Source organism: Dermochelys coriacea, chromosome 1, assembly GCF_009764565.3.
Source record: "Dermochelys coriacea isolate rDerCor1 chromosome 1, rDerCor1.pri.v4, whole genome shotgun sequence".
In the NCBI taxonomy this organism is placed as follows: domain Eukaryota; kingdom Metazoa; phylum Chordata; order Testudines; family Dermochelyidae; genus Dermochelys; species Dermochelys coriacea.
In genome coordinates, this window is record NC_050068.2 from 193,481,358 (window position 1) to 193,508,258 (window position 26,901).

The 26,901-nt window shown below is 40.1% G+C and overlaps 1 protein-coding gene and 1 long non-coding RNA gene across 2 annotated transcripts in view; one reads left to right on the forward strand and one right to left on the reverse strand.

Annotated features, from left to right (window-relative positions):
• Nucleotides 1-3,429: 3,429 nt before the first annotated feature.
• Nucleotides 3,430-26,901, reverse strand: part of LOC119853293 — a 40,857-nt gene continuing 17,385 nt past the window's right edge. The window contains exons 2-4 of the mRNA XM_038396244.2: nucleotides 22,988-23,362; nucleotides 21,697-21,815; nucleotides 3,430-9,384 (exon numbers count right to left, since the gene is read on the reverse strand). Coding sequence (XP_038252172.1) covers nucleotides 9,274-9,384; nucleotides 21,697-21,815; nucleotides 22,988-23,362 — 605 coding nt within the window. The 3' untranslated portion in view covers nucleotides 3,430-9,273. The remainder of the gene's footprint in view (nucleotides 9,385-21,696; nucleotides 21,816-22,987; nucleotides 23,363-26,901) is intronic.
• LOC122459291 lies at nucleotides 9,719-15,722 on the forward strand. Its single transcript, XR_006279869.1, has 3 exons — nucleotides 9,719-9,729; nucleotides 13,685-13,691; nucleotides 15,532-15,722. It is a non-coding gene; the product is annotated as an uncharacterized LOC122459291 (long non-coding RNA).

Sequence of the window (26,901 nt, forward strand, 5' to 3'; positions counted from 1 at the left end):
AAGACAGAAGCTGCATTTTTGTCTTTGCTCTTATTTTCTCTTCCCTTTTGTCTTTAACAATAGCAGCTCCAGCTCCTCTCAACTAACATTTTTTCTTTTCCCCGAAGAGAGGATTATTATTACCTTTAATACTATCTAAAAGACTGTCAAATAAGAGCTTTTCCCCCTCATAAAGACTCCTTACAGCTAAAGGGAAAAAGGAATGTTGTTAAAATGAAAGCTTTACTTAATACTTTAAATTTCAAACGCTTAACTGTTTCTCCTTCTCTTTTATTTTTTACAAAAGGTTAACAAGATTTTTAATCATGTTTGCCATGGTACTAAGCAACCTGAGGTTTCTGTATACCAAACCCAAAACTTCGTTTAAAACTGTTTAATGTTGGACAGTGATAGGGTCATGTTAACATTTTTGAGACGCTAGGCTCATATATTCAATCAAAATAATACAGCACCCCTAAGCAGTGGATGAGTATTTCATTATTTGCATTCTTTCAGTCCTTTCATTCTCTACAACAGGTAACAAGAATGCCAATAGCAGTGGTATGTTTGTGAAGCGCACATTTAAGTCATTGGAAACTGGACTAAGATTCACTTCACAGCAATTGCTGAACTTCAGGCACTATACATTTGGGATGATGCTATGTACTTTAGGACTCTGTGTATCGCACCTTTAAGTCTCTGTGAACTCTCCTGAATAGAGGGACCATCATTTTTGTCCTTCAATTTAGTGCTGATGGTTACAAGAAAAATATTTTCAAATCACAAATTTTAATCTTTATAAATCTGTTCTGTTTCTCCATAAACAAAAGGCAAACAAATACTTTGTCTGAATTATGTCTTCCAGTGAGAATGCTTGCCCTCTGCATATGGAGAAACATAACACATTTGAAAAGATGACTTTGAAATGAATGGATCTTTATCTGTTTCCTGATTACCCTGTTCTGCCTCACCTCAGCCTATCCCAAATGTAAACAAAACCTGCAAGAATTCTTAGCTTTGCAAGAAAATACCAGTTGAGAACAATGCTCCCTTGCATGTTTAAAGATGACATTTCAGATACAAGATTGACACATTACTAGCTATCATTTTCTACAGGCAATTTATTTCCTCTTGTTTGCAGGTGCTTGGCGGCGGCTGCTTTTGATCCAGTGACAAACCGATAATGCTTGTTTACTTTTTTCAGCCAAAAAGAGAGTCAAGTCCAGAGGACACAGTGAGATAAAACTCTCCCATACTAGGTCATGTGCTCAGGAAAGGCAAAGTGTAGTTTGTATGGCAAACCAACAAAAAATTATGTTTGGACAGCCTATATGTAGTGCTGGTGTGGTGTCTGTCTTCAAAATCCTCATTGGTAGAGACCCTGTATGTGTCAGGGAACAGCTGTTCTTCTGCACCACCCTGAAAATATTCCGAGGAACAAGAACAGGAGAGTTGATGGAGCCCAGTGAAAAATCTTGGGAGTCACAGACAGGGCTTCTGGAGTAGAAGAGTTGTGGCTGTGAAGCTCCCTAGCACTGGAAATCAGGCCAAGTTTGTGTCTCATTTCCTTGACAGCACATTACAAGACACCTCTTAATGATTAACAAGTAGCCAAGAAGGAAGAAAGATGGATCATCATTTGCCAGTGATAACTCTTTCTTGCTAATTCATTGCATTTGGTACCTTTCTACTGCAGTGATGGGCATATTAAAATTGGGGGAGGGGGGAAAGAGGAATGGGAAGCCCACCTGCTTCATGACTTTGCAAGACAGCAAACTGTTTATCTCCAGAGTTGAGGTTTAGAAAGTAGGGCCTTGATCCTCCAAACTTATGCATATGTTTAACTTTAAACACAGGAGTTCTCCAATGGTAGAGGGTTCCATAATCACAGACCTGGTACAGAATGAGCCCTGAGTTCAGTGGGATTACTTGTGTAAAGTCAACAAGGCTCATAAATATTAGGATTGGGGCCTAAATATCTTACTGTAAAAATTCACATGCAAGTTCTTATAATCTAAAGATTTAAGACCCTGCCTCCCGTTACTCCAAAGGAAATGGAAGGATTTTCCAAGAAATACTCCTACGCTAAGCTACCCTTACAAGTAGCTCTGAGATGAATGTTTAATGTGACATTCCCATATTTTTTCAAACTGGTCTTTTATACTTTATCCTCAGGTGTGTTGTGAGCAGAGCAATGCCTGTAATGATACATCAAATGCTGGGAAGTCAACAGACGTTTTTCTCTAAAGATAAGGTTGCCTAAAGTTCTCTTTCAGGCTCCACCCACAAAACACCAATGTAGTTTCTCTCTCAGCTTGAGAAAGAGGTTGTGTTCTCATTTCAAGAAAGTAGAGGGCTTCTGGGTTGTGGTTTGCTGCTGACTTAAAATCAGTATTCCTGCCATTTGACTGTATCCCCATGCTACTTGACTTGGTTATATTCGTTTTGTTTTCTAACATGGAAGAACAATGATATGTCAAGAGAAACCAACTGAAAAACTGCCAAGAAATCCTGTAGGTAAGAAAGGTACAGTGCTCTTTTAATGATTGCATAAAATATATTTCAGGTATAAAATGATCTTTAGGTTCTTCACACTCTTTCATCACTATATTTTATTGCGCTCTCTCTCATTCATATATAAGAAATCTTACCTAACTGGAAACTTTCTGTTCAGGAACTTTTTAACTCTGAGAAGAGTGACCCACAATGAGGTTTCTCTCAACAATTATGTCATAATTTTTAGAGGTGTGGTGGAGATGTGAAAGCATAACTATATTTATCTTGCTGTTGCCTAGGTTGCTGTCCTTCAGACTCTGATGTGGCCTTGCAGCCTAGATTCCACTTTCAAAATAGGTAGTGCAGTAATGGTAGATTAGTGAGCTGCTCTGTACTCTTGTGTGGGGTTTTTTTTTGTTGTTGTTTTTTGTGGTTTTTTTTTTTTTTTTTGAAGAGGATGGAACTATTGAGTGGTGAACTGTTGAACTATAGATGATGGCTAGCATTTCATGAAAGCAGGACCCCAAATACTTTTTATGCAACTGATGACTCATGATTGTGATGACTGGCTGTATCTAAACATCTGATTTTACGTTTCTGTTTTAAATTTGGGAACTTTGTGATTTCTTCATGAATCAATTGTACTTGAAATGAATAATTTTTGTTAGCTCATAGAAGAGATCTGGGGAACATACCTTCGTAGGAACTCTTGAATGTTACACTAATGGTGAGGCAATGCATGCTTTTCTTGTTGTGATGATTTTAGTTTTCCTGATTTCTCCTCTTCTTCCCCCCTCCCCATTTCCCCTACCTTTTTGAACAGCTGTGAATGAGGAAAAGCATGCCTTCAAAGTAAAGCGTGCCTCCATTACCCCTCCCCCCCCCAGAAAAAAAAAACCCTGGATTGCTGCTGATCACTAACCTGCTGCTGTCTCCTCTAAAGTTTTGTTGGAGCCTGGATCCTTGCACCCATTAATCTAAGAGAATTAATGGGCTCCAATAGCTGGATTGGCATTTGGCAGTTTTCTCCTTGCTACAAACTGGGAGCAGGGGGTGAGGGGCAAACTCTGCTGTCTGCTCTATGGTGTTCCCAAGTGCAAGTTTTCTGGGTGGGAACATGGCTCAAACCTCCACTTGACAAGTCAACCTCACCTCAACCACCCAATCAGAAGCAATCTGCTCTGCATTACAGTCTGCATCCTGCTGTTGCTGCACAGGACAGATTCGCACTCTGAAGGGAACTGAGTGGTTCGTATAATGCTGTCCCCTCCATTTCTTTTGCTGTTCCCTTACAGCCTGTGCAGCAGCAGCAGCGCGTTGTCTCTCCATCATTGAGATGGAAACCTCCTGCTTCCTGTGTCTGATAAAAGAAGGGAAAGATCATTTGTAACTGCACATCTTCTAATTCCTCTCTGCTGAAGTACATTACATTGTTACTATTAGTAATATTTCCATGCATAATCTTCCAAGCTAACTTTCTTGTGCTTATTTAAGAATCAGGAGTCCAAGAGTAACAAAAATAGTTGCAAAAAACCCTATTCTTTCTGTTTTTAAATATACAACCATGTAGAAACCAATTTTCTTACACGGGTAGCAGCAGCTCTGCTTGTGCTCATAGCACAACCCTGGCTGAGTTTGTACTGAGATGTGCAGTGGGCATAAGGTGAAACAACCAGAAACTCCATTAGGGTCGAGAGCAGATCATCCACAGTGCTATGGTTGCTGTGGGCTAACCTCTTAACATTTTTGGAAGGATCATTTGAGGAAAGATGATCTTGTGGTTAAGACACCAGAATGGGACTGAGGTTAGTGCTCAGTTCTGGGCTTTGCCATACACTTCCTGTGTGACCATAGGCAAGTCACTTAGGCCCACAAGCTCAGAGCTACTTAATCAACAATTCCAATTAGGTGCCTAAATTCCTTTGAATGGGGAAATTTTACCTTCCCCCCCCACCCCCACCCCTGTGTCATTTGGGACCTCTAGGTGGTACTGTACTAAAAACAAGCTATTTTTTAGCAAGACAGCCCTGGGGAGAAGGAAAATAAAATACCTTCCCTCCTTTTTTTTTATATACATAAGCTTATTTTCTGGAGAATGGCTATGGGAAGGGGGTGGGGAGAGATGCAGGATAAAGGACTGAAGAGGAAAGAGCATCCTGAAGATAAGATGGCAAGGAAAACAGTAAGTGAAGATAATGGAAAATTTGAAAGAGATGGAGGGGACAGTAAAAGAGGGAGTAAAAATAAATGCAATTGAATGGTCAAAATTTTAAGGACAGAGGAATTAAAAAAAGATGAGATGCAGCTAAAAGAGGACCTGAAGTGAACAAGGAGTTGGGAGAAACAAGCAAGGATGAAAGTCGGTTCTTTAGGTAATAAACACTCTTGTTCCATGCCATGATCTCTAAGCATTGTACACAAGTAAAAGTTCAAAACACCCCAGTAGCTACAATGGCATAAATATCAATGTTGTCATTTTCCAGAGACGTTAAGTGACTCCACCTGGATCATGCAGGGAATCGGTGGCAGAGCCAGCAATGTAATCCAGGGGTCCTGACTCTGCTAGCCCTGTTGCCTTCCTTGAAGATTGTTAGATGGTAAACTCTCCATACAGCATGAAGGGGTTTCTGCTGATGAAGAATGTAATTGGAACAGCAAATTGGCTGATGAGGAAAGCCATGGGTGTTGGAGAATGAAGCACTGTTACCACTGAGTATGACAGACAACTGCTTTAAAGATTTTCATTTGGTGAAAATAATATTCCAAAAGCTGAGCGAGGATTTGTAATGCTGGGCTTTGTGCTACTTAGTGAGGATTAAGATAATAGTTAAGAAGATAAATGAAGGATATGAGCAAAGGTTATTCACCTTCATTGATATCAGTCCCTTATTAGCAACATCACAGAATGCTCGATGACCTAATTCTTAACCTCATGTGCCTGATCTCCTGCTAAGTCAATTTAAAGCTTTATTATTCTCTTAGTTGATGAGATTTACAGTAACATCTACAAATCTGTTGCTCCTTAATCTTAATTTGACCTCCCATTTTTATAGTGTGTTTTGGAGCCGTTAGCAATAAGTGAGACTAATGTCTCCGTTTAACACTTTTCTGTACAAATTAGTTGTCCAGCTAACTTTCTTCCATGTAACATGGCTGAACTATCGTTTAGATAGTAAAAGCAGCATGTGGCTGGGGATATATTGTCCTGGTAATTTTGTCTCCTCCTGAGCATCTTGATATCTGTCTCCATGGGAACAGAATCCCAATTAATACTTATGCATAAGCTTACTGGAGCCTTTCAAATCTTACTCTTGCTTCTTTTAAGAAAAGTCAGTAGTGAGAGAATAGCACAAGTGAATTAACCCTTGGAGAAGAGAGAAATCTGTTTATACTAGGAGAGGCAGGAAGAAGACAACTGCAATAATGCTGAGAAAAGCAAGTGATTCTCATGCTAGTTACACGGTGCTAGAATAAAAGATTTAAGAAACTGCCTGACTGCATGTAGGTGAAGTATTAGAGAAGGTACTGGTAGCGTCTATCCAGAAAGGTTATTGGCTTGTGGTAACCAGATTAAAAGAAATATTGTAGAAGGCCTGGATGGCTCAGGGGGATTGGTAGTGGGATTCAAATAGTCTTTCACCTCACTGGTTCGAACATGGCTTAGGCCGAGAGTGAATGAACATTGTCCTCTTTTGAGGGCTGTTAGGTTCCTATGAAAAATGGAATTCGACTGAGATCAAGTCTACTGGATCAGGTATGCTTCCTCCCACACAAACAAATCCAACCACTAATGGCCTTCTCATTTACAGTTAACACAGACAACCTAAACACTAAATGCTCTTAAAAACACTTCAGTAATTGCCCTACCACAGCAGTATCGTTGTTCTTAGCAGTAGCATTTGGATAATGATCAAAGTATTGCTCTATAAGAGTGGGCATGAAGAACCAAGTGCTGCTTACTCTTAAGTGATCTTGACAGGCAGTGCTGAGTGACATTTGCAGAGCCCTGAGCAGAGCCTTGTATTGCTGCTCTTTGTTTCACCTAGCCAAGTGAAAGGCTATCAGTCTGAGACCTTTAACATAGAATCATAGAATATCAGGGTTCGAAGGGACCTCAGGAGGTCATCTAGTCCAATCCCCTGCTCAAAGCAGGACCAATCCCCCAACTAAATCATCCCAGCCTGACCTTAAAAACTTCTAAGGAAGGAGATTCCACCACCTCCCTAACATGCACTAACAAGCACTTTGGATTTGGAGAAATAAATAGAAGTGTCATTAAAGAAAATTATGGCTATAATGAAGACAGGCCTGGGTAAACCCTGGGCTAAAGAGCAGATGATCTATCCAACTACTGACAGTGCCCTTTCTGGCAAGTGCTTGGACATTCTGGGTGTGATTAAGAATGAAAGAAACAGTTGATTCACCTGATTCTCATCCCTTACTCTTCGCGGGAGGAAAACTGTTCTATAGCAAATTTTTTTTTGTTTTGTTTAATTAAGCAGGACAGGCCCCTTTATTTTTCTAATGATTCTCTTGGAAGAGAAATTTTGCTCCAGATGTGTGTTCTGTATGTGTCCTCTAGTAGGTTTGACTCATGGCCATTAGGTAGTTGGAACTGGAGCTGATTGGGAGTTTTCAGACTAAATGTCTTTGTTTTGACAAATCAGCATTTTCAGACAAAAGAATGTTTACTAGAAAGGGTCTGTTTTAATGAGTCTCCTGATTTAAAAAAAAAAAGTTTCAAAATTAAGTGTCTTATTTTGACACTTTTGAAATAAGTTTTTGAGTTTTGTGCAAAAAGGTTTTGTTTCAAATTTCAGTGGACTTTTTTTCTACAAAAAAAGTCAACCGAAATTACTGACATGTTTTGGTTGACTTTTTTGGGATTATTCGTTCATGAAAACTTAGTTTTTTCACTTTTGGTCCTGATTAGAATGGAATTTTTTTTAACCGTTTCCCACTCAGCTCCACTTTGGACAGTTGTATGAACCCTTTAAATGTGTGTATTTAAAGGATTCATGTGGCTCAAGTCTCATCTCACTCTTCTTATTTCAAGACAATTTCCTTACTTCAAGCCTTTCCAGAGAGGGACAGGTAGTTGAGTACCACCAAGTAGGAGAAGAGATGAACTGTCCTCTTGTAAAGCTCTTCCCACCTCATCTCTCAACCACATGTACCATATTTCATATGGCTCCAACATGTCTCCTCTTGATACCTTCTCTTCTTCAGAGGCTGAGTTTTATTTATTTTAAGTTTTGTGCATGTTTTTCTTTCTGTTGACACTGTTTTAAAAATACAAATTGTATTCAGAAGGGGACAATAACTAAAACTTTATACAGACAATTTAGTGTGTGCATGGAATATGAAATAAAATGGATTTAGTGAGTGGCGCTGAAACACTTTTAGTATTGGGAGTGCTGAAAGCCAACCCCCTTACCCCTGCCCATGCTGCCCCCCCAGCTGAGGCTGGGAGCAGGGCTGTGTGTCTGGGAGGGGGGACCAAAACAGGGATAAGAAGCCCAAGGCTATGGCCACAGGTGGGGCTGGGGCCAAGAGCAGAGCTCTGGGCAGGGGCTGGCAGCTGGGACTCCATGTGCAGAGCCAGGACAGCAGCTGGGGCCCTGGGTGCTGGGTTGGGGATCGGAGTGCAGGCTCGTTAGCCCGGACTTGAGCCCCAGGCACAGGGCCAGGGAGGCAGAGGGCCGAGATCAGGGCCTTGGGCACAGAACCAGCTCCTGAGCGGGGTGTGGAGCCCTGGGCACAGGGCCAGCGGTCCTGCTTAAAACCTGAGGGTGCCGCTGCACCCCTACTTCCTGTGCCTATGGATTTAGTTAATCCAAATGTTCTACTTCCTAGTTACATTTTCTATCAGTGATAGGGATGTACTGTAGGAACTGGCTTTCATTTCTAATGCTCAGCGATCCTATGTGTTCTCCTAATGTGAAGGGAAAAAATGGAATTTCATGATTTTCTAATGACCCTTCCATTTAAGAGTAGAAACTTTCCTGATTGAATTATTTTCACCCCCATATACATTCATTATTACTCCCACCTCTGAAATGCAGGTACCTTTACAAGCAGTAATGGTTTCACAGCTCAAAGCAACACTGAGTAACATTGGAAGCTAAGAAGAATATTGTATCTATCTAGTTGAAAGTGCAAGGGATTGTAGGCATGCTGAAAACAAACAGCCAAACTAGAACTTGGCCAGAACATAACTTAAAAAATTCTACTGCTGTGAAAACTGACTCAGAACCACTAAGACATGCAGCTGGTTAGAGCCTTGCTCTTCCATCAAGATGGATGGGCTCCTTTACTGTGTTCACTAGTTAGTCAGAATTCTTCATAATGCAGGGGTTCATCAAGATTGCTTTTAAAAACAAATCAAAACAACTGTTAAGTTGCTGCAATCCCTATTTGGGCAGCCACAAAAAGATTGGCTTCTTATAAAGGCTAAAATACAACAAAAAAGTGGTAAGAGAAACCATAAAAAATTAAGACAATGTGCAGCTAACAATAGCTAATCATTGAACTCCATGGAATGTAAGCACTTGCTTAACCTCAAGTGAATGCTTAAGTACTTTGCTGACTAAGGGCCTGAACTACATGCTACAATAACAAATTCTGGTTCTACAATGTTTAAAAACAAATCAAAATCCCACCAAACTATGCTTAAGAAGAGCATTATAGTGCTCTACACCCATCATGCTTTATGATTTTAAAAATCCAATCATTCTAGAGTTTTTTTTCAACCAAGGCTGGGATAGCCACTTTCCAACATTTCTAGCTCCATAGTTTTCATTCTTCGCTGTTAGTGCTTTGTTTTGCAAAATTTTTCATATCCACGTATACCACAGAGTCTCTACTTGGCAGTGAAGGAGAACTTGTGCAGGTAGATTTTCTTGTAACCTGAAAAGAAAGCATTAAGATGTATTATGTAAACAGTAAGTGTGTAATCTGTTAAAGATGCACAGGCACATCTTATACACATAAGAGTTGACTTCTATTCTGACTTCTTAATTTGTCAGTGTTGCTTTATCACCTCTAGTGGTAAAGATAATGAGCTTCCTGGAACAAATCCATTTCACCTAATTCTGCTCCCACTCAAGACCATGGCAAAAATCCCCCATTGACAATCCTGCCCACCCTGATGACAAAATTGTCCTCAGCCACACTGCTTTGCTTAAAAGTTATCTAAGTTCTTCAAATATAGCCTGTGATCAAGCTTTCATGGAGACTTAACTATGTGAAAGTGTGAAGGAACAATAACATGCAATTTTTGAGGAAGAAAGAAACATTAGACAATAGCTAAAACTTCAAATCAGGGCCACTCTTAATAATTTGTAACTCAAATACAGTTTTCAGAGTAGCATCCTAGCCACTATGGATGTAGAAGCCCTCTACACCAATATTCCACACAAAGATGGACTACAAGCCATCAGGAACAGTATCCCCAATAATGTCACATCAAACCTGGTGGCTGAACTTTGACTTTGTCCTCACCCATAACTATTTCACATTTTGGGGCCAATGTATACCTTCAAATCAGCGGCGCTGCTATGGGTACCTGCATGGCCCCACAGTATGCCAAATTTTTATGGCTGACATAAAACAATGCTTCCTCAGCTCTCATTTCCTAATACCCCTACTCTACTTGCACTACATTGATGACATCTCCATCATCTGGACCCATGGAAAAGAAGCCCTTGAGGAATTCCACCATGAGTTCAACAATTTCCTTCCCACCATCAACCTCAGCCTGGACCAGTCCACACAAGAGATCCACTTCCTAGACACTATGATACTAATAAGCAATGGTCACATAAACACCACGCTATACTGGAAACCAACTGACCGCTATTCCTACCTACATGCCTCCAGCCTTCATCCAGACCACACCACACGATCCATTGTCTACAGCCAAGTTCTACGATACAACCACATTTGCTCCAACCCTTCAGACAGAGACAAACACCTAAAAGATCTCCATCAAGCATTCTTACAACTACAATACCCGCCTGCTGAAGTGAAGAAATAGATTGACAGAACCAGAAGAGTACCCAGAAGTTACCTACCACAGTACAGGCCCAACAAAGAAAATAACAGAACGCCACTAGCCATCACCTTCAGGCCCAACTAAAACCTCTCCAATGCATCATCAAGGATCTACAACCTATCCTGAAGGACGACCCATCACTCTCATAGATCTTGGGAGACAGGCCAGTCCTTGCTTACAGACAGCCCCCCAATCTGAAGCAAATACTCACCAGCAACCACACAACAGAACCACTAACCCAGGAACCTATCCTTGCAACAAAGCCCATTGCCAACTCTGTCCACATATCTATTCAGGGGACACCATCATAGGACCTAATCACATCAGCCACACTATCAGAGGCTCGTTCACCTGCACATCTACCAATGTGATATATGCCATCATGTGCCAGCAATGCCCCTCTGCCATGTACATTGGCCAAACTGGACAGTCTCTACGTAAAAGAATAAATAGACACAAATCAGACATCAAGAATTATAACCTTCAAAAACCAGTCGGAGAACACTTCAATTTCTTTGGTCACTCAATTACAGACCTAAAAGTCGCAATTCTTCAACAAAAAAACTTCAAAAACAGACTCCAAGGAGAGACTGCTGAATTGGAATTAATTTGCAAACTGGATACAATTAACTTAGGCTTGACTAACGACTGGGAGTGGATGGGTCATTACACAAAGTAAAACTATTTCCCCATGTTTATTCCTCCCCCCGCCCCCTCCCCCCAACTGTTCCTCAGCTGTTCTTGTCAACTGCTGGAAATGGCCCACCTTGATTATCACTACAAAGTTTTTTTCCCCTCGCTCTCCTGCTAGTAATAGCTCACCTTACCTGATCACTCTTGTTACAGTGTGTATGGTAACACCCATTGTTTCATGTTCTCTATGTATATAAATCTCCCCACTGTATTTTCCACTGAATGCATCCGATGAAGTGAGCTGTAGCTCATGAAAGCTTATGCTCAAATAAATTTGTTCGTCTCTAAGATGCCACAAGTACTCCTTTTCTTTTTTTCAAATACAGTTGAATTTTCTTCAAATTTTGCAAATTTCTTCTGTTTTCAGGGTCAGTATAGCAGTTTTCAGGTCAAGAACACATTTCAAGCCAAAGTTCTCAGAGTGCTAAAAGAGGCCTATAAAATGGAAGCTAGATGAAATTTTAATTATGGAGAAGCTGCTGCTGCTGCTTCAAAACACAGACACAACTATAGAGACCTAAATAAAACAATAACACAGTATGATCCTAATCATTGACACTGCTTGGGTCATTTGAAATGGTTGTCTTATCAGATAATTCAGAAGCAACAGTGCAGGAGAGACTAGCAGCTTATAAGAGGAGGGGTAAGTAGTGAGGATTTAAATAATGTGGATTCTACCGTAGTTAGTTATAACTTCACCAGTCACACACAACACAGGATTTCTCTCCACCCACCCTCCCCCATCAATGCTAGTTATTTTCTTCATATCTTTCCATATGCCAGGGAAAATGCACTGCAGGTCTTTAAAATACCTTACACTAGGAGAAAGACGAAAGGAAAAGTAGCCATTTGTAATAATATCTGATTCATTTCTTCAACCCCTTATGAGACTGATCGGCCCTATAACACGCCATGCAAGACTCAACATCTCGGATGTCAATAGTCCGACAAAAATAAACAATCAGATAATACCAGTGTTACTTTGAGCCTAAAATAGAAGACACATGATCTTTCACAATCAGGGGCAATTATCAGGTGGGAGTTTTTCTTGATTACATGTTGACATAGACTGTGTGTGATCCTTTATAGGCCATGGCATGACAGTGAGTCACATAGGAAATTAAACTACGTATGTCTTTACGTGACGAGCCATTGCTCAAATTTAATTAGGTAGGATTACAAATCGATAATAGGCTTCATTAGCATAATGTTATTCCCATAAAAGTATGTGCTGGTATTATGAATTTAAATTGTTTCTCCAAAGAACACACAGATTTCATTCATCAAAGCAACAGCAATTTTCACTTCAAGAAACATTTCTGATTTACATAATGATTCTCAACTCATGATGCAAGATTTATAAATCACATGGTCAATCTAAAAGATGCCCTCTATTCAAATTATGAAGCCTCTGTGACTAGAGACCCATTATTCTGAATGGAGAGGCCATAAAAACATCAGTACCTCTGACTTAAAATTGATCTATTAGGTAATAATGTTTCAAGTGGAACTTGGTACTCCATTTATCAAAATTGTCTGTCTGTAGGTGGGTTTCACACTGGATATTAATGTTCCTTAGGCTGTGGGGGTGTGTTTCCTCTTAAGTTTGTAAAGGGTGGCATGGGGCAATGTGCTGTCATAGAAGCAGAATCCTGATCGGGGTGGGTTTTTCCTGATTATGGGTCCTATAAACGCAGCCAGACAGTCAGCCAGCAGCACAGGAGCCACCAAACAGAACTGTAAACAGGGGAGTTTGTACAGGGAGTTTGGGGAGGGGCATGTGTGGAGTTTTGGTTTTTCGTTTTCCTTGACAGGAGGTTAGGCAGGAAGGCCATGATAGTCAGCAGTGGTAGTGACCCAAGTAATGAAAGAAGCAATGAACTGGATGTAGAAGCTGTGGGTTTTTGTACATGATCCTGGAGTGGGTACCTGAAAAGAGCTTTGTACGGAGTACCACCTGATGGAGCGGATGGAAGAAAAGATCCGAGGCTTGGAGACACAGGTGGAAAGTATGGTTGAAATTTTGAAGGGGATTCAAGCAGATGATGAGGGAAGGTGAGAAGAGCTGAAGGGAAAAGTCAAGACTGGCAGATGCAAGCTGGACTGAAGAACTCTGAGGGGAGATTGCTGGGTGAGGAAAGTGGCTAGTGGTAGCATGTGACTGAGAACCAAACAGAGGAAAAGATCAGCTAGTGAAGGAGAAATAGAGCTCAGGAATAGCTTTGCTGAGTTGGAAAATGAAGAAGGGGACCAGAAGGCAGTAACTGAAGTTGGAAGGGCCAGGAAAAAGAGAACAGCTAGTCCTGTAAGAAGAGAGGAAGAGCCAATGGAGATAGGCAGAGTTCAGAGCCCCAGGAGGATTCAGAATGACTCTTGGAAGATTGAAAGGGAGAATTAAAAAACAAGATGACTTGAAGCCAGAAAAAACAGAAGGAAGGTTGGAGAATCTCATCATCACAGAGAAAAGGTAAGTCTAAATGATTGGTGACTCCCTACTAAGAACAACAGACAGGCCTGTCCCTAGAGCTGATCCAGAGAGCAGAAAGGCATGATGTTTGCCAAGAGCTAAAATAGGGATGTAGACCTGAGGCTGAAGAGGATCCTAATAGGAGCAGGAAAGAATCCACTGATTGTCCTTCATGTGGGACAAATGATACAGCTAGATTCTCACTAGAACGTATCAAGGGAGACTGTCAGGCTGGGGAAGACACTTAAGGAAATGGAGGCTCAGGTGATCCTCAGTGGGATTCCACCCATCCCTAGAGGAGGAGAATGAAGGTTTGATGATCAACAGATGGCTCAGGCAGTGGTGCTATATGGAGGGATTTGGGATGTTTGACACTGGGAGGCATTCATGGGGAGGGGACTGTTTGTATGGAATGGACTCCACCTGGATAGGGAAGGAAATAGGCGTCTAGAGGAGAGGTTGACAAATTGATTAAAAGAGCTTTAAACTGGGAATTTTGGGGGAGACAGCCGGGAGACACTCAGTAATCTCCACACCTGATTCTATCATTGAGTGGGAGGAAAATCAAGTAAGAAAAGATACAGCAATGTGTTATACCAATAAAATAAAAACTAGCAGGATCTTATTAAATGGCACAAAATGCCAATTTATTGTGAATACAGAAAGAATCATAGTAAGCAGTTATAGCTATAACATTCCATTCAATTTCATATTTATTCACACATTCATTCATACACACACACACACGTTCTGCAAGGTTGTTATCATAGTTACCAGCTTTAGAGTTGCTCATGCCAAACCACTGGCCAGGTGGCCTGGACATGAGAAGGGAGCAGGGCCTTGTCAGATGCCATCTGATGCTCCTGGAAGTTGGTTTACAGAATCAGACCCCAAAGTTCTCACTTTCTAGAGTCCATTTTTATAGGAATTTCTTCCTATGCTAGTCTATGGGAATTGCTTCATCATGCTGTTGCTGAATCAATCAGCAGATGGCACATTCTTGACGGCTCCGTGCTGCCAGATGTTATCTTGTTCTTTGGTTCTCCCGTTCTTGAGGCTATTGGGTGGATTCCAGTCTGCCCTCACGGGGTCCTCTGGTTATTTCCACTTGACACCTTCTTTGGCCGACGGACACTGGATTCTTAGGCTGGCACCTCCCTGATCATTCAGTTATCCACACCAAGCATCCATCCACGTACATCCTCTGTCTATTTTAATCACAATTGTTAACAAAGCGAGATGAATACAACAAAAGGGTGGGGAGTGACAGATGGATAAAAGAGTCTGGGTCAAAATCACTTTGGGGAAGAAAGTTACTAGAGGTTACTGCTTGGGGTATTCTACAGACCGCCAGAATCTGATTCAGATGGGGATAGAGATGTCTTTAATGTTTGTAATGAAATAAATAGTACTCAGAATTATGTGATTATGGAAGACTTTTTAATTTCACAGCTTAGATTGGAGGACAATCGCTACTAATTATGGTAGGGCCCTGATTTTCCTGGATGTGATAGCCAACAGATTTCTTCACTCAATCACTGAACCAACAAAAGGTGATGCCATTTTAGATTTGGTATTGATGAGTAGCGAGGACCTCCTAGAACAACAGGTCGTAGGAGCAACCTGGATTCAAGTGATCATGAGCTAGGGAAATGGACTGAACTGAAGAACTCAAGGATCTGAATGTGGTGGAGGCTTGGAATTAGTTTCTGAAACTTTGACTTAAAGTTTCTGAAGCCTCCATCCCAAGCATGGGGAAAAAATGCATAGGGAAGGTGGCAGACCAAGCTGAACAGTATTTCACACTGTTGTATTAAGAGAAAGCAGAATGAAATGTGAGGAATGGAAGATGGGCTGGCTCAGCAAGAAAAGCTACCTCTTGGAGGTCAAAAAGTGTAGGGACAAAGTGAGAACTGCCAAAAGCCAAGCAGAGTTGGACCTTGCAAAGGAAAGTAAAACCAATAGTAAGAAGTCCTATAGCCATATAGATAAAAAGAAAACAAGGAAAGAAGTGGGGTGCTAAACACTGAGAATGGGGTGGAAATTAAAGATAATCTAGACGTTGCCCAACACCTAAACAAATACTTTACCTCAGTTTTTAATAAGGCAAATGAAGAGCTGAGGGGTAGTGGCAGGGTGGTTAATGGGAACAAGGATATGGAAGTAGAAATTATCACATTCAAGATGGAACTCAAATTTGCCTTAATGTGTCTAAATTGGGGGCCCAGATAATCTCCATCTAAGAATATTCAAGGAAGTGGCACATGAAATTGCAAGCCCAATAGCAAGGATTTTTAATGAATCTGTAAACTCAGGGGTCGCACCCTATGAATTGAGAATTGCTAATGTTGCTATTTTTAGAAAGGGCGGGGGGGGCAGTGATCCAGGCCTGTAAGTTTGACCTCAATTGTATGTGTCATAAATATAAAGGGAAGGGTAAACACCTTTAAAATCCCTCCTGGCCAGAGGAAAAACCCTTTCACCTGTAAAGGGTTAAGAAGCTAGGATAACCTCGCTGGCACCTGACCAAAATGACCAATGAGGAGACAAGATTATTTTCAAAGCTGCGGGGGGGGGAGGGGGAGGAACAAAGGCTTGCTCTGTCTGTGTGATGCTTTTGCGGGGAACAGAAAGGAATGGAGTCTTAAAACTTAGTAAGTAATCTAGCTAGATATGCGTTAGATTCTGTTTTGTTTAAATGGCTGAGAAAATAAGCTGTGCTGAATGGAATGTATATTCTTGTTTTTGTGTCTTTTTGTAACTTAAGGTTTTGCCTAGAGGGGTTCTCTTTGTTTTGAATCTGATTACCCTGTAAGGTATTTACCATCCTGATTTTACAGAGGTGATTCTTTTACTTTTCCTACTATTAAAATTCTTCTTTTAAGAACCGGATTGCTTTTTTTCATTGTTCTTGAGATCCAAGGGTTTGGGTCTGTGCTCACCTATGCAAATTGGTGAGGATTTTTATCAATCCTTCCCCAGGAAAGGGGATGTAGGATTTGGGAGGATTTTGTGGGGGAAAGACGTTTCCAAGCAGGCTCTTTCCCTGTTATACATATATTTTGTTAGATGCTTGGTGGTGGTGGCAGCAAAAAAGTCCAAGGGCAAAAGATAAAATAGTTTGTACCTTGGGGAAGTTTTAACATAAACTGGTAAAAATAAGCTTAGGGGGTTTTCATGCAGGTCCCCACATCTGTACCCTAGAATTCAGAATGGGGAAGGAACCTTGACAGTATGCAAGGTCTTGGAACAAATTTTGAAAGAGAAAATAGTTAAGGACATAGAGGTAAATGATGATTGGGATAAAATACAACATGGTTTTACAAAAGATAGATCATGAGATCATGCCTGATCTTTTTTGAGAAGCTGGTGGGTTGTTGGTTGGTTGGTTGGTTTTTTTTTTTAGGCAAAGGATGTGCAGTAAATCTAATCTACCTGGATTTCAATAATGCACTTCATACAGTTCCACATGGAAAATTATTAGTTAAATTGGAGAAGATGGGGATTAATATGAGAATTGAAAGGTGGATAAGGAACTGATTAAAGGGGAGACTACAATGGGTCATACTGAAAAGTGAACTGTCAGGCTGGAAGGAGATTACTAGTGGAGATCCTCATAGATTGGTCTTGAGACCAATTTTATTTTACATTCTTAGTAATGACCCTGACACAAAAAGTGGGAGCATGCTAATAAAATCTGTGGATGACACAAAGTTGGGAGTATTGCCAATATAGGGGTGGACCAGAATATCCCACAATATGATCTGGATGACTTTGAAAACTGGAGTAATAGAATTGGGATGAAATTTAATAATGCAAAATGCAAGGTCATGCACTTAGACAAGTCACCAATTTATAGCAAAAATTGGTGACTTATCAGTCAGCAGAGATGGAGGAGGAGAAAGACCTGGGTGTATTGATTGATCATAGAATGATTGAGTTGCCAATGTGATGTGGCCGTGAAAAAAGCTAATGCAGTCCTAGGATGCATCAGGCAAGGTATTTCCAGTAGAGACAGAAGTGTTAGTGCCCTTATATGAGGCACTGGTAAGACTGCATCTGGAATATTGTGTGCAATTCTGGTCTCCCATGTTTAAGACAGATGAATTCAAATAGGAAAAGATGCAGAGAATGACTATTAACGTGATCCAAGGAATTCAAAACCTACCTTCTGAGAGGAGACTCAGAGTTTGGCTTGTTTAGCCTAACTAAAAGAAGGCTGAGGAGAGATATGATTGCTCTCTATAAATACATCAGAGGGATAAAAACTTAAATAACTCCACTCCTTCCCTGGTAAAGTGACAGCGTGGATACAAGAACAAATGGCTATAAACTGGCCATCGACAACTTTAGGCTTGAAATTACATGAAGGTTTCTAACAGAGAAGTGAATTTCTGAAACAGCCTTCCAAGGGGAGCAGTGAGGGCAAAGAAACTAATTGGCTTATGGAGGGGATGGTATGATGGGACTGCCTGGCATGTCATTGATCTTTTACTGCTAGCACTGAATATCGCCAATGGCTGGTGATGGGACACTCGATGGGGAGGGCTCTGTGTTTCTACAGAGAATTATTTCCCAGGTGTCTGGCTGGTGGGACTTGCCCACATGCTCGTGGTTTAACTGATCGCCATATTTGGGATCAGAAAGGAATCCCCCACTCCTTAGGTCAGATTGGCAGCGACTGTGTGGGGTTTTCACCTTCCTCTGCAGCCTGGGGCATGGATCACTTGTAGGTTTAAACTAGTGTAAATGGTGGATTCTCTGCAACTTGAAGTCTTCAGATCATGGTTTGAGAACTTCATTAACTCAGCCAGATGTTATGGGTCTATTACAGGAGTGGGTGGGTGAGAGTCTGTGGCCTGCAATGTGCAGGAAGTCAGAGTAGATAATCATGATGGCCCCTTCTGGCCTTAAAGCCTATAAGTCTATGCATCTCAGAATGAAATATAAAACACTAGCAGAAAATATAAATCAAAGCATATTATATAACTCTTGAGTCTCACTGTCCTGAAGTTCCTTTGAGTGAGTAAATTTTGTGCATTAGGTAGTGAACAAGAATTCTGCACCACAGACTGTACTTGGTTCATCTTGTTTGACACATATTTTAATGTCACTTATTTCTCATGTACTTAGTGCATGTAAAAACATTTAGTAATAAGACTTCATTATGGCAATGATTCTTAAATCTATGAGGAATGGAGTAAGATGGCTGGGTTGTTGTGAGACTTAGGGGTTGAAAGAGTCCTGCAATTAAACTGGTAAGTTTCTCCCGCATAATGTAATAGAGAGGCTCTACTTAGCTCCTACCCAACAACAAAGCCAATTTAAGGCTACACAGATTTGTAGATCATGTTCTGTATCCAAAAGCAGCTGAAATGAAACCCATATACCCAGTGTCTAATGTAAAACACAAGCTGTATGACAGTGTTCCTGCCAGCATGCCTTTCTGAAGGCTTGCACAAAGAGACTGCCTGATATTGATACCGAAAAGGGGTGGGTCAGGGAAGAATGGCTTCCAAGGCAGAATCTCTCTATAGGAGCTTGTTTTTAGTGTGATCTAAATGATAATAGATAATACTATTAGGAATACATCTGTATATGTAAGCAAAGGGCTGATTGATTAGCTATTTATTAAAAGTCCAGTGTTTCTGGTGCTTATAATCATCATAACATCCTCTAGAAGCATTTAATGTGTTCTAGATGACTAGAAGCATATGACACTTTTGCCTGTAATATGCTTATAATATCTATCGTTAATTAAAGCTTTATAAACTATTTATTAAATTTACCCTTAATATTAAGTGCAACCATTACTTGGATTGCAGTAGCAGCCATAATGTGCTAGGCACTTTCCAAACACAGATGAAGAGACCGTCCTTGACCAAAAGTGCCTTTGATTTCAGGCTTTAAAATTGCTTTACACACACTAGTTTTCTCTGATGGGGAAAGAGCAGAACTACCTGCTGTTATTGCTATCTTGCCAGAGGAGAGAAACTTAATTTTTAATTTCTACCTAGAATTCAGAAGAGTGGATGACTACACTGTCTCCGTAATTCAGATCTGAGTTTGTTGTTAGTCCCTGTGCAGTTTAGAACAGAACTTTGATTTCTGGGATGATCATCAAAGCTGCAGCCTCTTCTCCTTCCTTCGTCTAGATATTTTTGTTTTAGTAATTACAACTTTTCAAGCTGATATGCAACTCAGTAGACACAAGGAATTGGGAAAATATTTCCAGTGTAATCTGGTACAAAAGACTAAAAATGTTACTAAGTAAACGTTTAATCTCCCAAATGGTTGCAGGTACAGGGTGGGATTTTTTTTCTAATCATATCTAGTAACTTAGAGAGTTACTGGTGGCAAAGTAATAAACTTCAAAGAAAAAGTAATCTCCTAAAATGCTTTAAGATATAAACAAAGAACAATCAGACTGAGGGCAATAGACTGATCTAAAGAAGAAAAAGGACCTGGAACTACAAGGCTTGCAGCTTCTAATTCCTAATGGGAAACACAGTCCGATGTTGCAGTTCAAATAAACCCTCCAAAGTTTGGAAGGTTATTGCAATTTACTGGAGATGCTTGGATCTGGTTTTTTGATAAGAAAATTTTCTTGTGGAATTTCTATTTCCTACTTCGGCCTATTTGATATACCCCATAGGAGAAGTTTTTGTTGTAGTAGTATGCTATTTGTTTCTGTTCTTATGCCCCAGACTTCTTGTGAGACCTTGGTCAAATCACTAAGGGTATTCCTACGCTGTAGCTGAAGGAGTGATTGCAGCACATGTAGACATACCTGAGCTAGCTTTAAGCTAGCTAGTTCAAGTCCAAGAGTAGTGAAACCGTGGTGGCATGGTCTACAGCATGAGCTGTACTAGCCCACCCAGGACCCTGGCTGTGTACTCTGGCAGTGACCCATTAGCCTGTGCTTTAGTCCAGTGATTCTCAAAGCCAGTCTGCCGCTTGTTCAGGGAAAGCCCCTGGCACGCCGGACCGGTTTGTTTACCTGCCGCGTCCGCAGGTTCGGCCGATCGCGACTCCCACTGGCCGCGGTTCGCCTCTCCAGGCCAATGGGGGTTGCGGGAAGCAGCGCGGACCCCATTGGCCAGTGGGAGCTGCGATCGGCCGAACCTGCGGATGCGGCAGGTAAACAAACCGGTCCGGTGTGCCAGGGGCTTTCCCTGAACAAGCAGCGGACCGGCTTTGAGAACCACTGCTTTAGTCCACGCTGCCACAGCTTCACTACTATTGGTATCCAAGCTAGCTGGATTAAAACTAGCTCTGGTATGGCTACAGAGGCTGCAGTCACACCTCTGATGGAGTGATTTTAGCCTCTCTGTGACTCCATTCCCCACCTGTACAATGGGGATAATAGTACTTCCCTACCTCACAGCGGTATTGTGAGGATAAATACATTATGAGAGCCTCAATGCTGCGAGAATGGGAGGCAAATACATAAGATAGCTAGGTAGAGCTTCATATTTAGTTCCCTGCTATATTGCAGGTTTTTTTCCTGTTGCGTTTACTTTGAATTCAGGTTTGTACACCCCAAATCCCTGCATTTCACCTTGGTTTTGGGCCCAAACCATGAAAAGCCCCAGCGTGCTGCAGGGTAGTTTAACTTGAAATGATGACTTGGTCTCTAGTTCTTTGGAAAGCTAATCCAAAATCAGTGGCTTGCTGTGAACGTGTTGCACAATTTTAGTGCAGGCTTTCAAGAATGAAATTGTCTTTAGTAAACTAATAGAGTTCTTTCAAATCCCAAAAGGGAAAGATTCACATGAAGAGTTGCCCACTCCCTGGTCCTGTCTGCACAACTAGATACCTGAATGGTGAGTGCATTAGACATGTCTGAATAGATACTCCTTCCTGATGGCTACACTCCATGACCTTGGACAAGTCAGTTATCATTCTGTAGTCCTGTCAAAACTGAGTACAAACAGGACCTCACTGTAAACAAAATGCTTCTATGTCACTCTGGGAAATCTACTCATTAAAATGGTGTGGTTACCTGTACATAAATTATGGTAGCCATGATGATCACAAATGTACAGGCTGCCAGAGTCCCCAGGCATATGATAAATTTAGTTTCTGATGACTTGCAGGAATCTTGCAATGTATCTTCTATTCCTAAGCATAAAATATTACAGTTTAAAATAAAACTTGGTTCTGAAGCAAATACTCTCCACTCAGGTTTCATTGAGCTTTTCATAAAACTGTAGGCTTTAAAAAATAAAACAAAACAACCAACACGCACTTAAGAGAAATGTTTTGTTGTTTTTGCAGAGTCAAAACACAGGGACTCCCAAAGGGCTTTTGGAAAACAAAATGTCAAGCCATTTGCAAGTTAGTATGCAAAAATGTTTCCTTGTCTAAAAACAGGGTTAGAAACTTAGAAAATTAGAAACCAGCTGCAAATATATGACTGCATTGGGACTGTAGTTTTAATCTTAAAAAACATGAACATTATTTTAATATTTAATGTCTAACACAAAGCCAATAGTTCATAGATTGTGGTTTTGAAAGTGTGACTTTAAGAGCATCTTGTTCTACAGTATACAATTCATATTTTAGTGAAATGAATAACCATTTATAAATACACCATTCAGCCTAGATGGTATAAATAAACCTATGACTTTATGTATGAAAGCATCAGTTATCAGCTACAGCACATAGGTGTGGCATTTGAAAATGGGGTTGTTTCCAAAATGCAAAGTTCATGACTTAGGCCAAAGGAGAAACTTTTTAACTGGAATACTGAGGATGTGATATTTACATAGCACCCAATTTGTGCTAGGTCCTTTAGTAGCCGTAAGGTTCTTATATTCTGTAGGCTAATCACTAGAGGGCAGTACTGTACCAAAACAGCAGTAATGCATGGTAGAGTGGGGAAACTTGTGAATTGCTGATGTCCCTGGTACAGCATACTAGTTCTGTGAATAAACCTAGAACTTCAGTCTCCAGAGCTGTTGATGCAGCATTTTGCATTAGCATTAAAGTGTGGGATTTTTTTCCAGACTATGGGGAAAAAAATGCCTGCATCTAAGGATAAAGACTGCTCATTACATTTAAACTTAAGTAGGGACAGTAGTTGCTATTTAAGAAGTCACCATTTGCCAACAAATATCATAAACTGGTTTCTCATGCTACAGTTTCTCTCTGTAGAACATAACAGTCTGGTGTCCGTTGGCAATACCGGTAAGTTAATAGTGACTGATGTATGGTCTTGTACCTTTTAAGACTAAAACAATTTAGCTGAAGATCAAGGAAAAGTTTCAAAATGAGGCTTAGCAAAATCCTACCACAGATGTAAGTTCCATTGCTACTTCCTTCTAGATACGGAGGTGGTATCAGGCGTGCCACTGTGCAGGTATACAGACCAACGTCCCGTGGTTGAAGATTCTTCACTTCTAAGAAGACTACACCTTTTAGAAGATTGCCTGTGAGCTTGTACTTTCCATTATCCCTTGACAACGAAGCACTTTGGTTTAAAGGCAACATCTTTGAAGACATGGTTATTTTCTTCATGGAATCATTTAAAAGCAGCAGTTGAATATTCCAGTCGACTTCAATTTCAGCCTCTGATAGAAACTGGAAGTCAAATATACAATCAAGAAGTGCAGACGTGCCATATTTAATAGAGGCTATGGCGGGATATTGCTTTACTGTGATATAGGCTGTAAAATAAAAGCACAAATCATCTATTAGTCCATGTTCTTTTCTTATCTCGCTCATCTTCAGCTACTGCTTCCAAATTAGTCCTAAATTGTCACACTTGCTTTAAGATTAATCTGCCTCCAAATGTAATTAAGCACTAATCTGGCTGTTTGATAGATTAAAAATAGCCTTAATTAGAAGGCTGTGTGTTCTCTCATGGGGCTGTTCCATAAGCATTCCTGATTATATCACAGCAGGAGCACTGCTTTTTCAATGTTTACTTGCTTTAAGAAATCCCTCATCAGAAGGGGAGAGGATGTAAAAGGGTAATTAGAGATTCGTACATCTCCTCTTCTGGAGAGAGGGGTCTGGAATTTTAGTTCCTAATTTGCACAGTTTTGTTGTTTTTCTAAATATATTTATATATATATTTTATTTTATATTTATATTATATATATAAAATTTTGTTCAGGTTTCCTCAAGCAAGTTTTTCATCTTTTAAAAAATTGTCTTGTTAGGGAGGTGGGAACATCCATGTTGTGTGAAAGCCCCACAGCGGTGCATAATTGCTGTACTTCATCTAACAGTCTGTTTCTGCAACCCCAAAGCTGAGAAGTGCTTACACACACGCACAAGTAATAATACCTGGCTCTTATATCCTGCTTTCCATCTGGAGATCTCAAAGCATGTTACAGAGGAACTCAATGTTCTTATCCCCATTTTATAGATAGTGAAATATAAGACAGGGAGGTGAAGTGACTTGTCCAAGATCATCCAGCAGAAGAGCTGGGAATAGAACCTATGTCTCCTCAGTCCTAGTCTGGTGCTCTATCTACAAGGCCCCACTGTCTTCCCTATTGATGATGATTGGGCAATATTGTTCTTTGTGAGCAATCCTGTAGAGTTTGGCACTAATAGTGTGGAGGCACACTTTACATATGCATATCACTGATGTAACAATTGGATTGTTAAATGCTGGATATTTTCTGGTTAGAAAGTTGAAATATTGGATCAGGTTGGACAACCATGAGCCAAGGGAGCACTTTTGTGGAGAGAAAAGGATTGATTGCCTTCTTTCAGACCGTAGAGTTCCTAAAATACTAGGGAAGCTGCTGTGATTCAAAACAATTTAGGGGCCTAGTTGTTTCCTCAAAAAGTTGACTTAGCTTCATGCCCAACTTAACATGTAGCAGCATTAATGTGTATGTACCTACATAGATATTCAAATGTCCATAACTTGAGTTTCCAAAGCTTAACAAGGTTGGCTTTTCAAAAAGGGGTAAGTGATTTAGTAGCAAATTCCACTGAAAATCAATGGGACTTGTGCGGCTAAATTACTCAAATGTTTTTTCAAAGGTTCAGTTCGGATTCAGCTTTTTCACATGCTATCGCCACAACTACCTAAAGTGCATCATTTTTTTTTCTTATTTATTGAGGAAGTTTTAACAAGTTTACAAATCCTTGCCATGTAAATATGAGAAACAAAACAATCATTAGTTCTGTTATCTTCTATTTAAAGAGACATTATACAGGAATCTAGTCATCAGATCTTTCTTTTTAACAGGGTGTTGCCATATTACAGAATGAGCATCATTCCAACACCCATGTTTCTAGTTATTTCATTAGATTTAGTGAAATCTCTCTATATATACTAATCTCTATATTTAACAGACCAGGTGTGTCTATCAAATTTTAACATTTTTTTTAAAAAATGGGCAGGTATGCTGGGGTAGAGGTTAGATTAATGTACTTTGAGGACTGAATACAAGGTAACCAAATATCTATCTGCCTTTTTCCTGCATAGGTAATTGGTGTGTGAATTTTTTTCCTAACCACAACTTATATTTTTTGAACCATTGCTCAGTGGTTGAGCTATTTTTATTTTTCTTTTGAGACACTATCAGTTACCAAGAAGCTTCTAACAGATAAGAGAATAATTCTTCATTTCCTTTTGTGTGACCATTTCCACTAGGAAGCCCCGGGAGGTTTACCAAAGGATCATTTTGGTGATAAATTTCCAACCATTTGGTTACGGATTGCATCCCAATACACTGTGACTGGACGTATCCACCTCCTAGGCATAGAATCTCTTCTTCCACCACAATTTTGCCAACATTTATCCCCATTCAGTCTCTCTCTCTTTTTTTAACCTGGTTGGTGTGAGGTAGAACTGAAATAGTATCTTAAAGAAATTTTCTTTTATTTTGCTTCAGACTGAGGTTGCTGGTCCTCTTTTCCAGACCAAACCCTATTTCTCTGGGGTAATTTTTCTATCCATGTACTTTTCACAAAATGTCATATAGGAACACTTTTTTTTTTCTTTTTTTTTTAAATCTGTCTGTAAAGATTGATATAAACTAGTGGTTTGTTTGGTATTGTTTTGTTTCCTAATTGACCAGACACCATCACTTCTATTAAAGTTAGCTTTCTGCAGATAAAACAGATTTTCTAGAAAGTTGAGAAACACAGTGCCTGACTTGAAAGTACTGGTACCAGGGGAGAATAGTTTAGTTAAAATTAGTTTTGATTGCTAAATAACTTGGTCAGCTATTCAGCAAAAGTGCCTAACTGTAAGTATTCCACAGAGTGGTTTGACATTTAAATCATAGCACTCTTCCACGTTGTTTGAGATTTAAATCTCACATAATTGGTTGCCTATTTATTTTCTGGAAGATTGACACTTAAGATTCTGGCAAACTTATAGCTAGCATTTCAGATTTGGCTTAATTTACTTTAAATCTGGAAGCTTTACCAAAATCTTAGATTTCTTTAGACACTAATTTTAGAGAAATATTTGGTTTAGATAAAAATATTACATCTGCGTATAATGCTATTTTCTGATGTGTTATTGCAAGTTTTATTTCTGTGACAGATCCATTGTTCCTTGTCCTCTGTGCAAAAGACTCCATGGCCAGTGCAAAAAAGTAAAGGAGAGAGTGAACACCCCTGCCTAGTCCCTCTGTGTAATTCAAACAGAGGAGATTTAACCTCATTAACTTGCAAAGCTGTTTTTGGGCTGGTGTAAAGAGCAGTTATCCATTAAAGGAAATTGGGGAAGAAGTCCATATGGGACAGGACTTGAAACAGAAAGTTCCACTCAACCCTATCAAAGGCTTTTTCTGGCATTATGGATGATTCCAAGCACTCCCCAGATATTGTCTGATGTTTTTCTATCCTTAATGAATCCAGTTAGATCTGGTTTTATATAAACGGAGAGCATACACTGCAGTTGGCTGGCTAGTATTTTTGCTAAAATCTCTGTCACAATTCAGCAGAGAGATGGGCCTATAGGAACTGCATAAGGTAAGGTCTTTTTCATCTTTAGAGAGAACAACCACGATAACTTTCTTTCACAAGTTGTAGAAGTTCTTCCCCTAACAGAATTGCATTGAAGATACCTCTCAAAGCACCCACTAACACCTCCATACGTAGCTTATAAAGTTCAGCTTGAAAGCCATCAGATCCTGGAGTTTTACTACTTTTCATACTTGCTACTACCTCTAGGATTTCTTCTGTTATTTCTTTAGATAAAGTTTCTTTATCAATTTGGCTTCTCTTT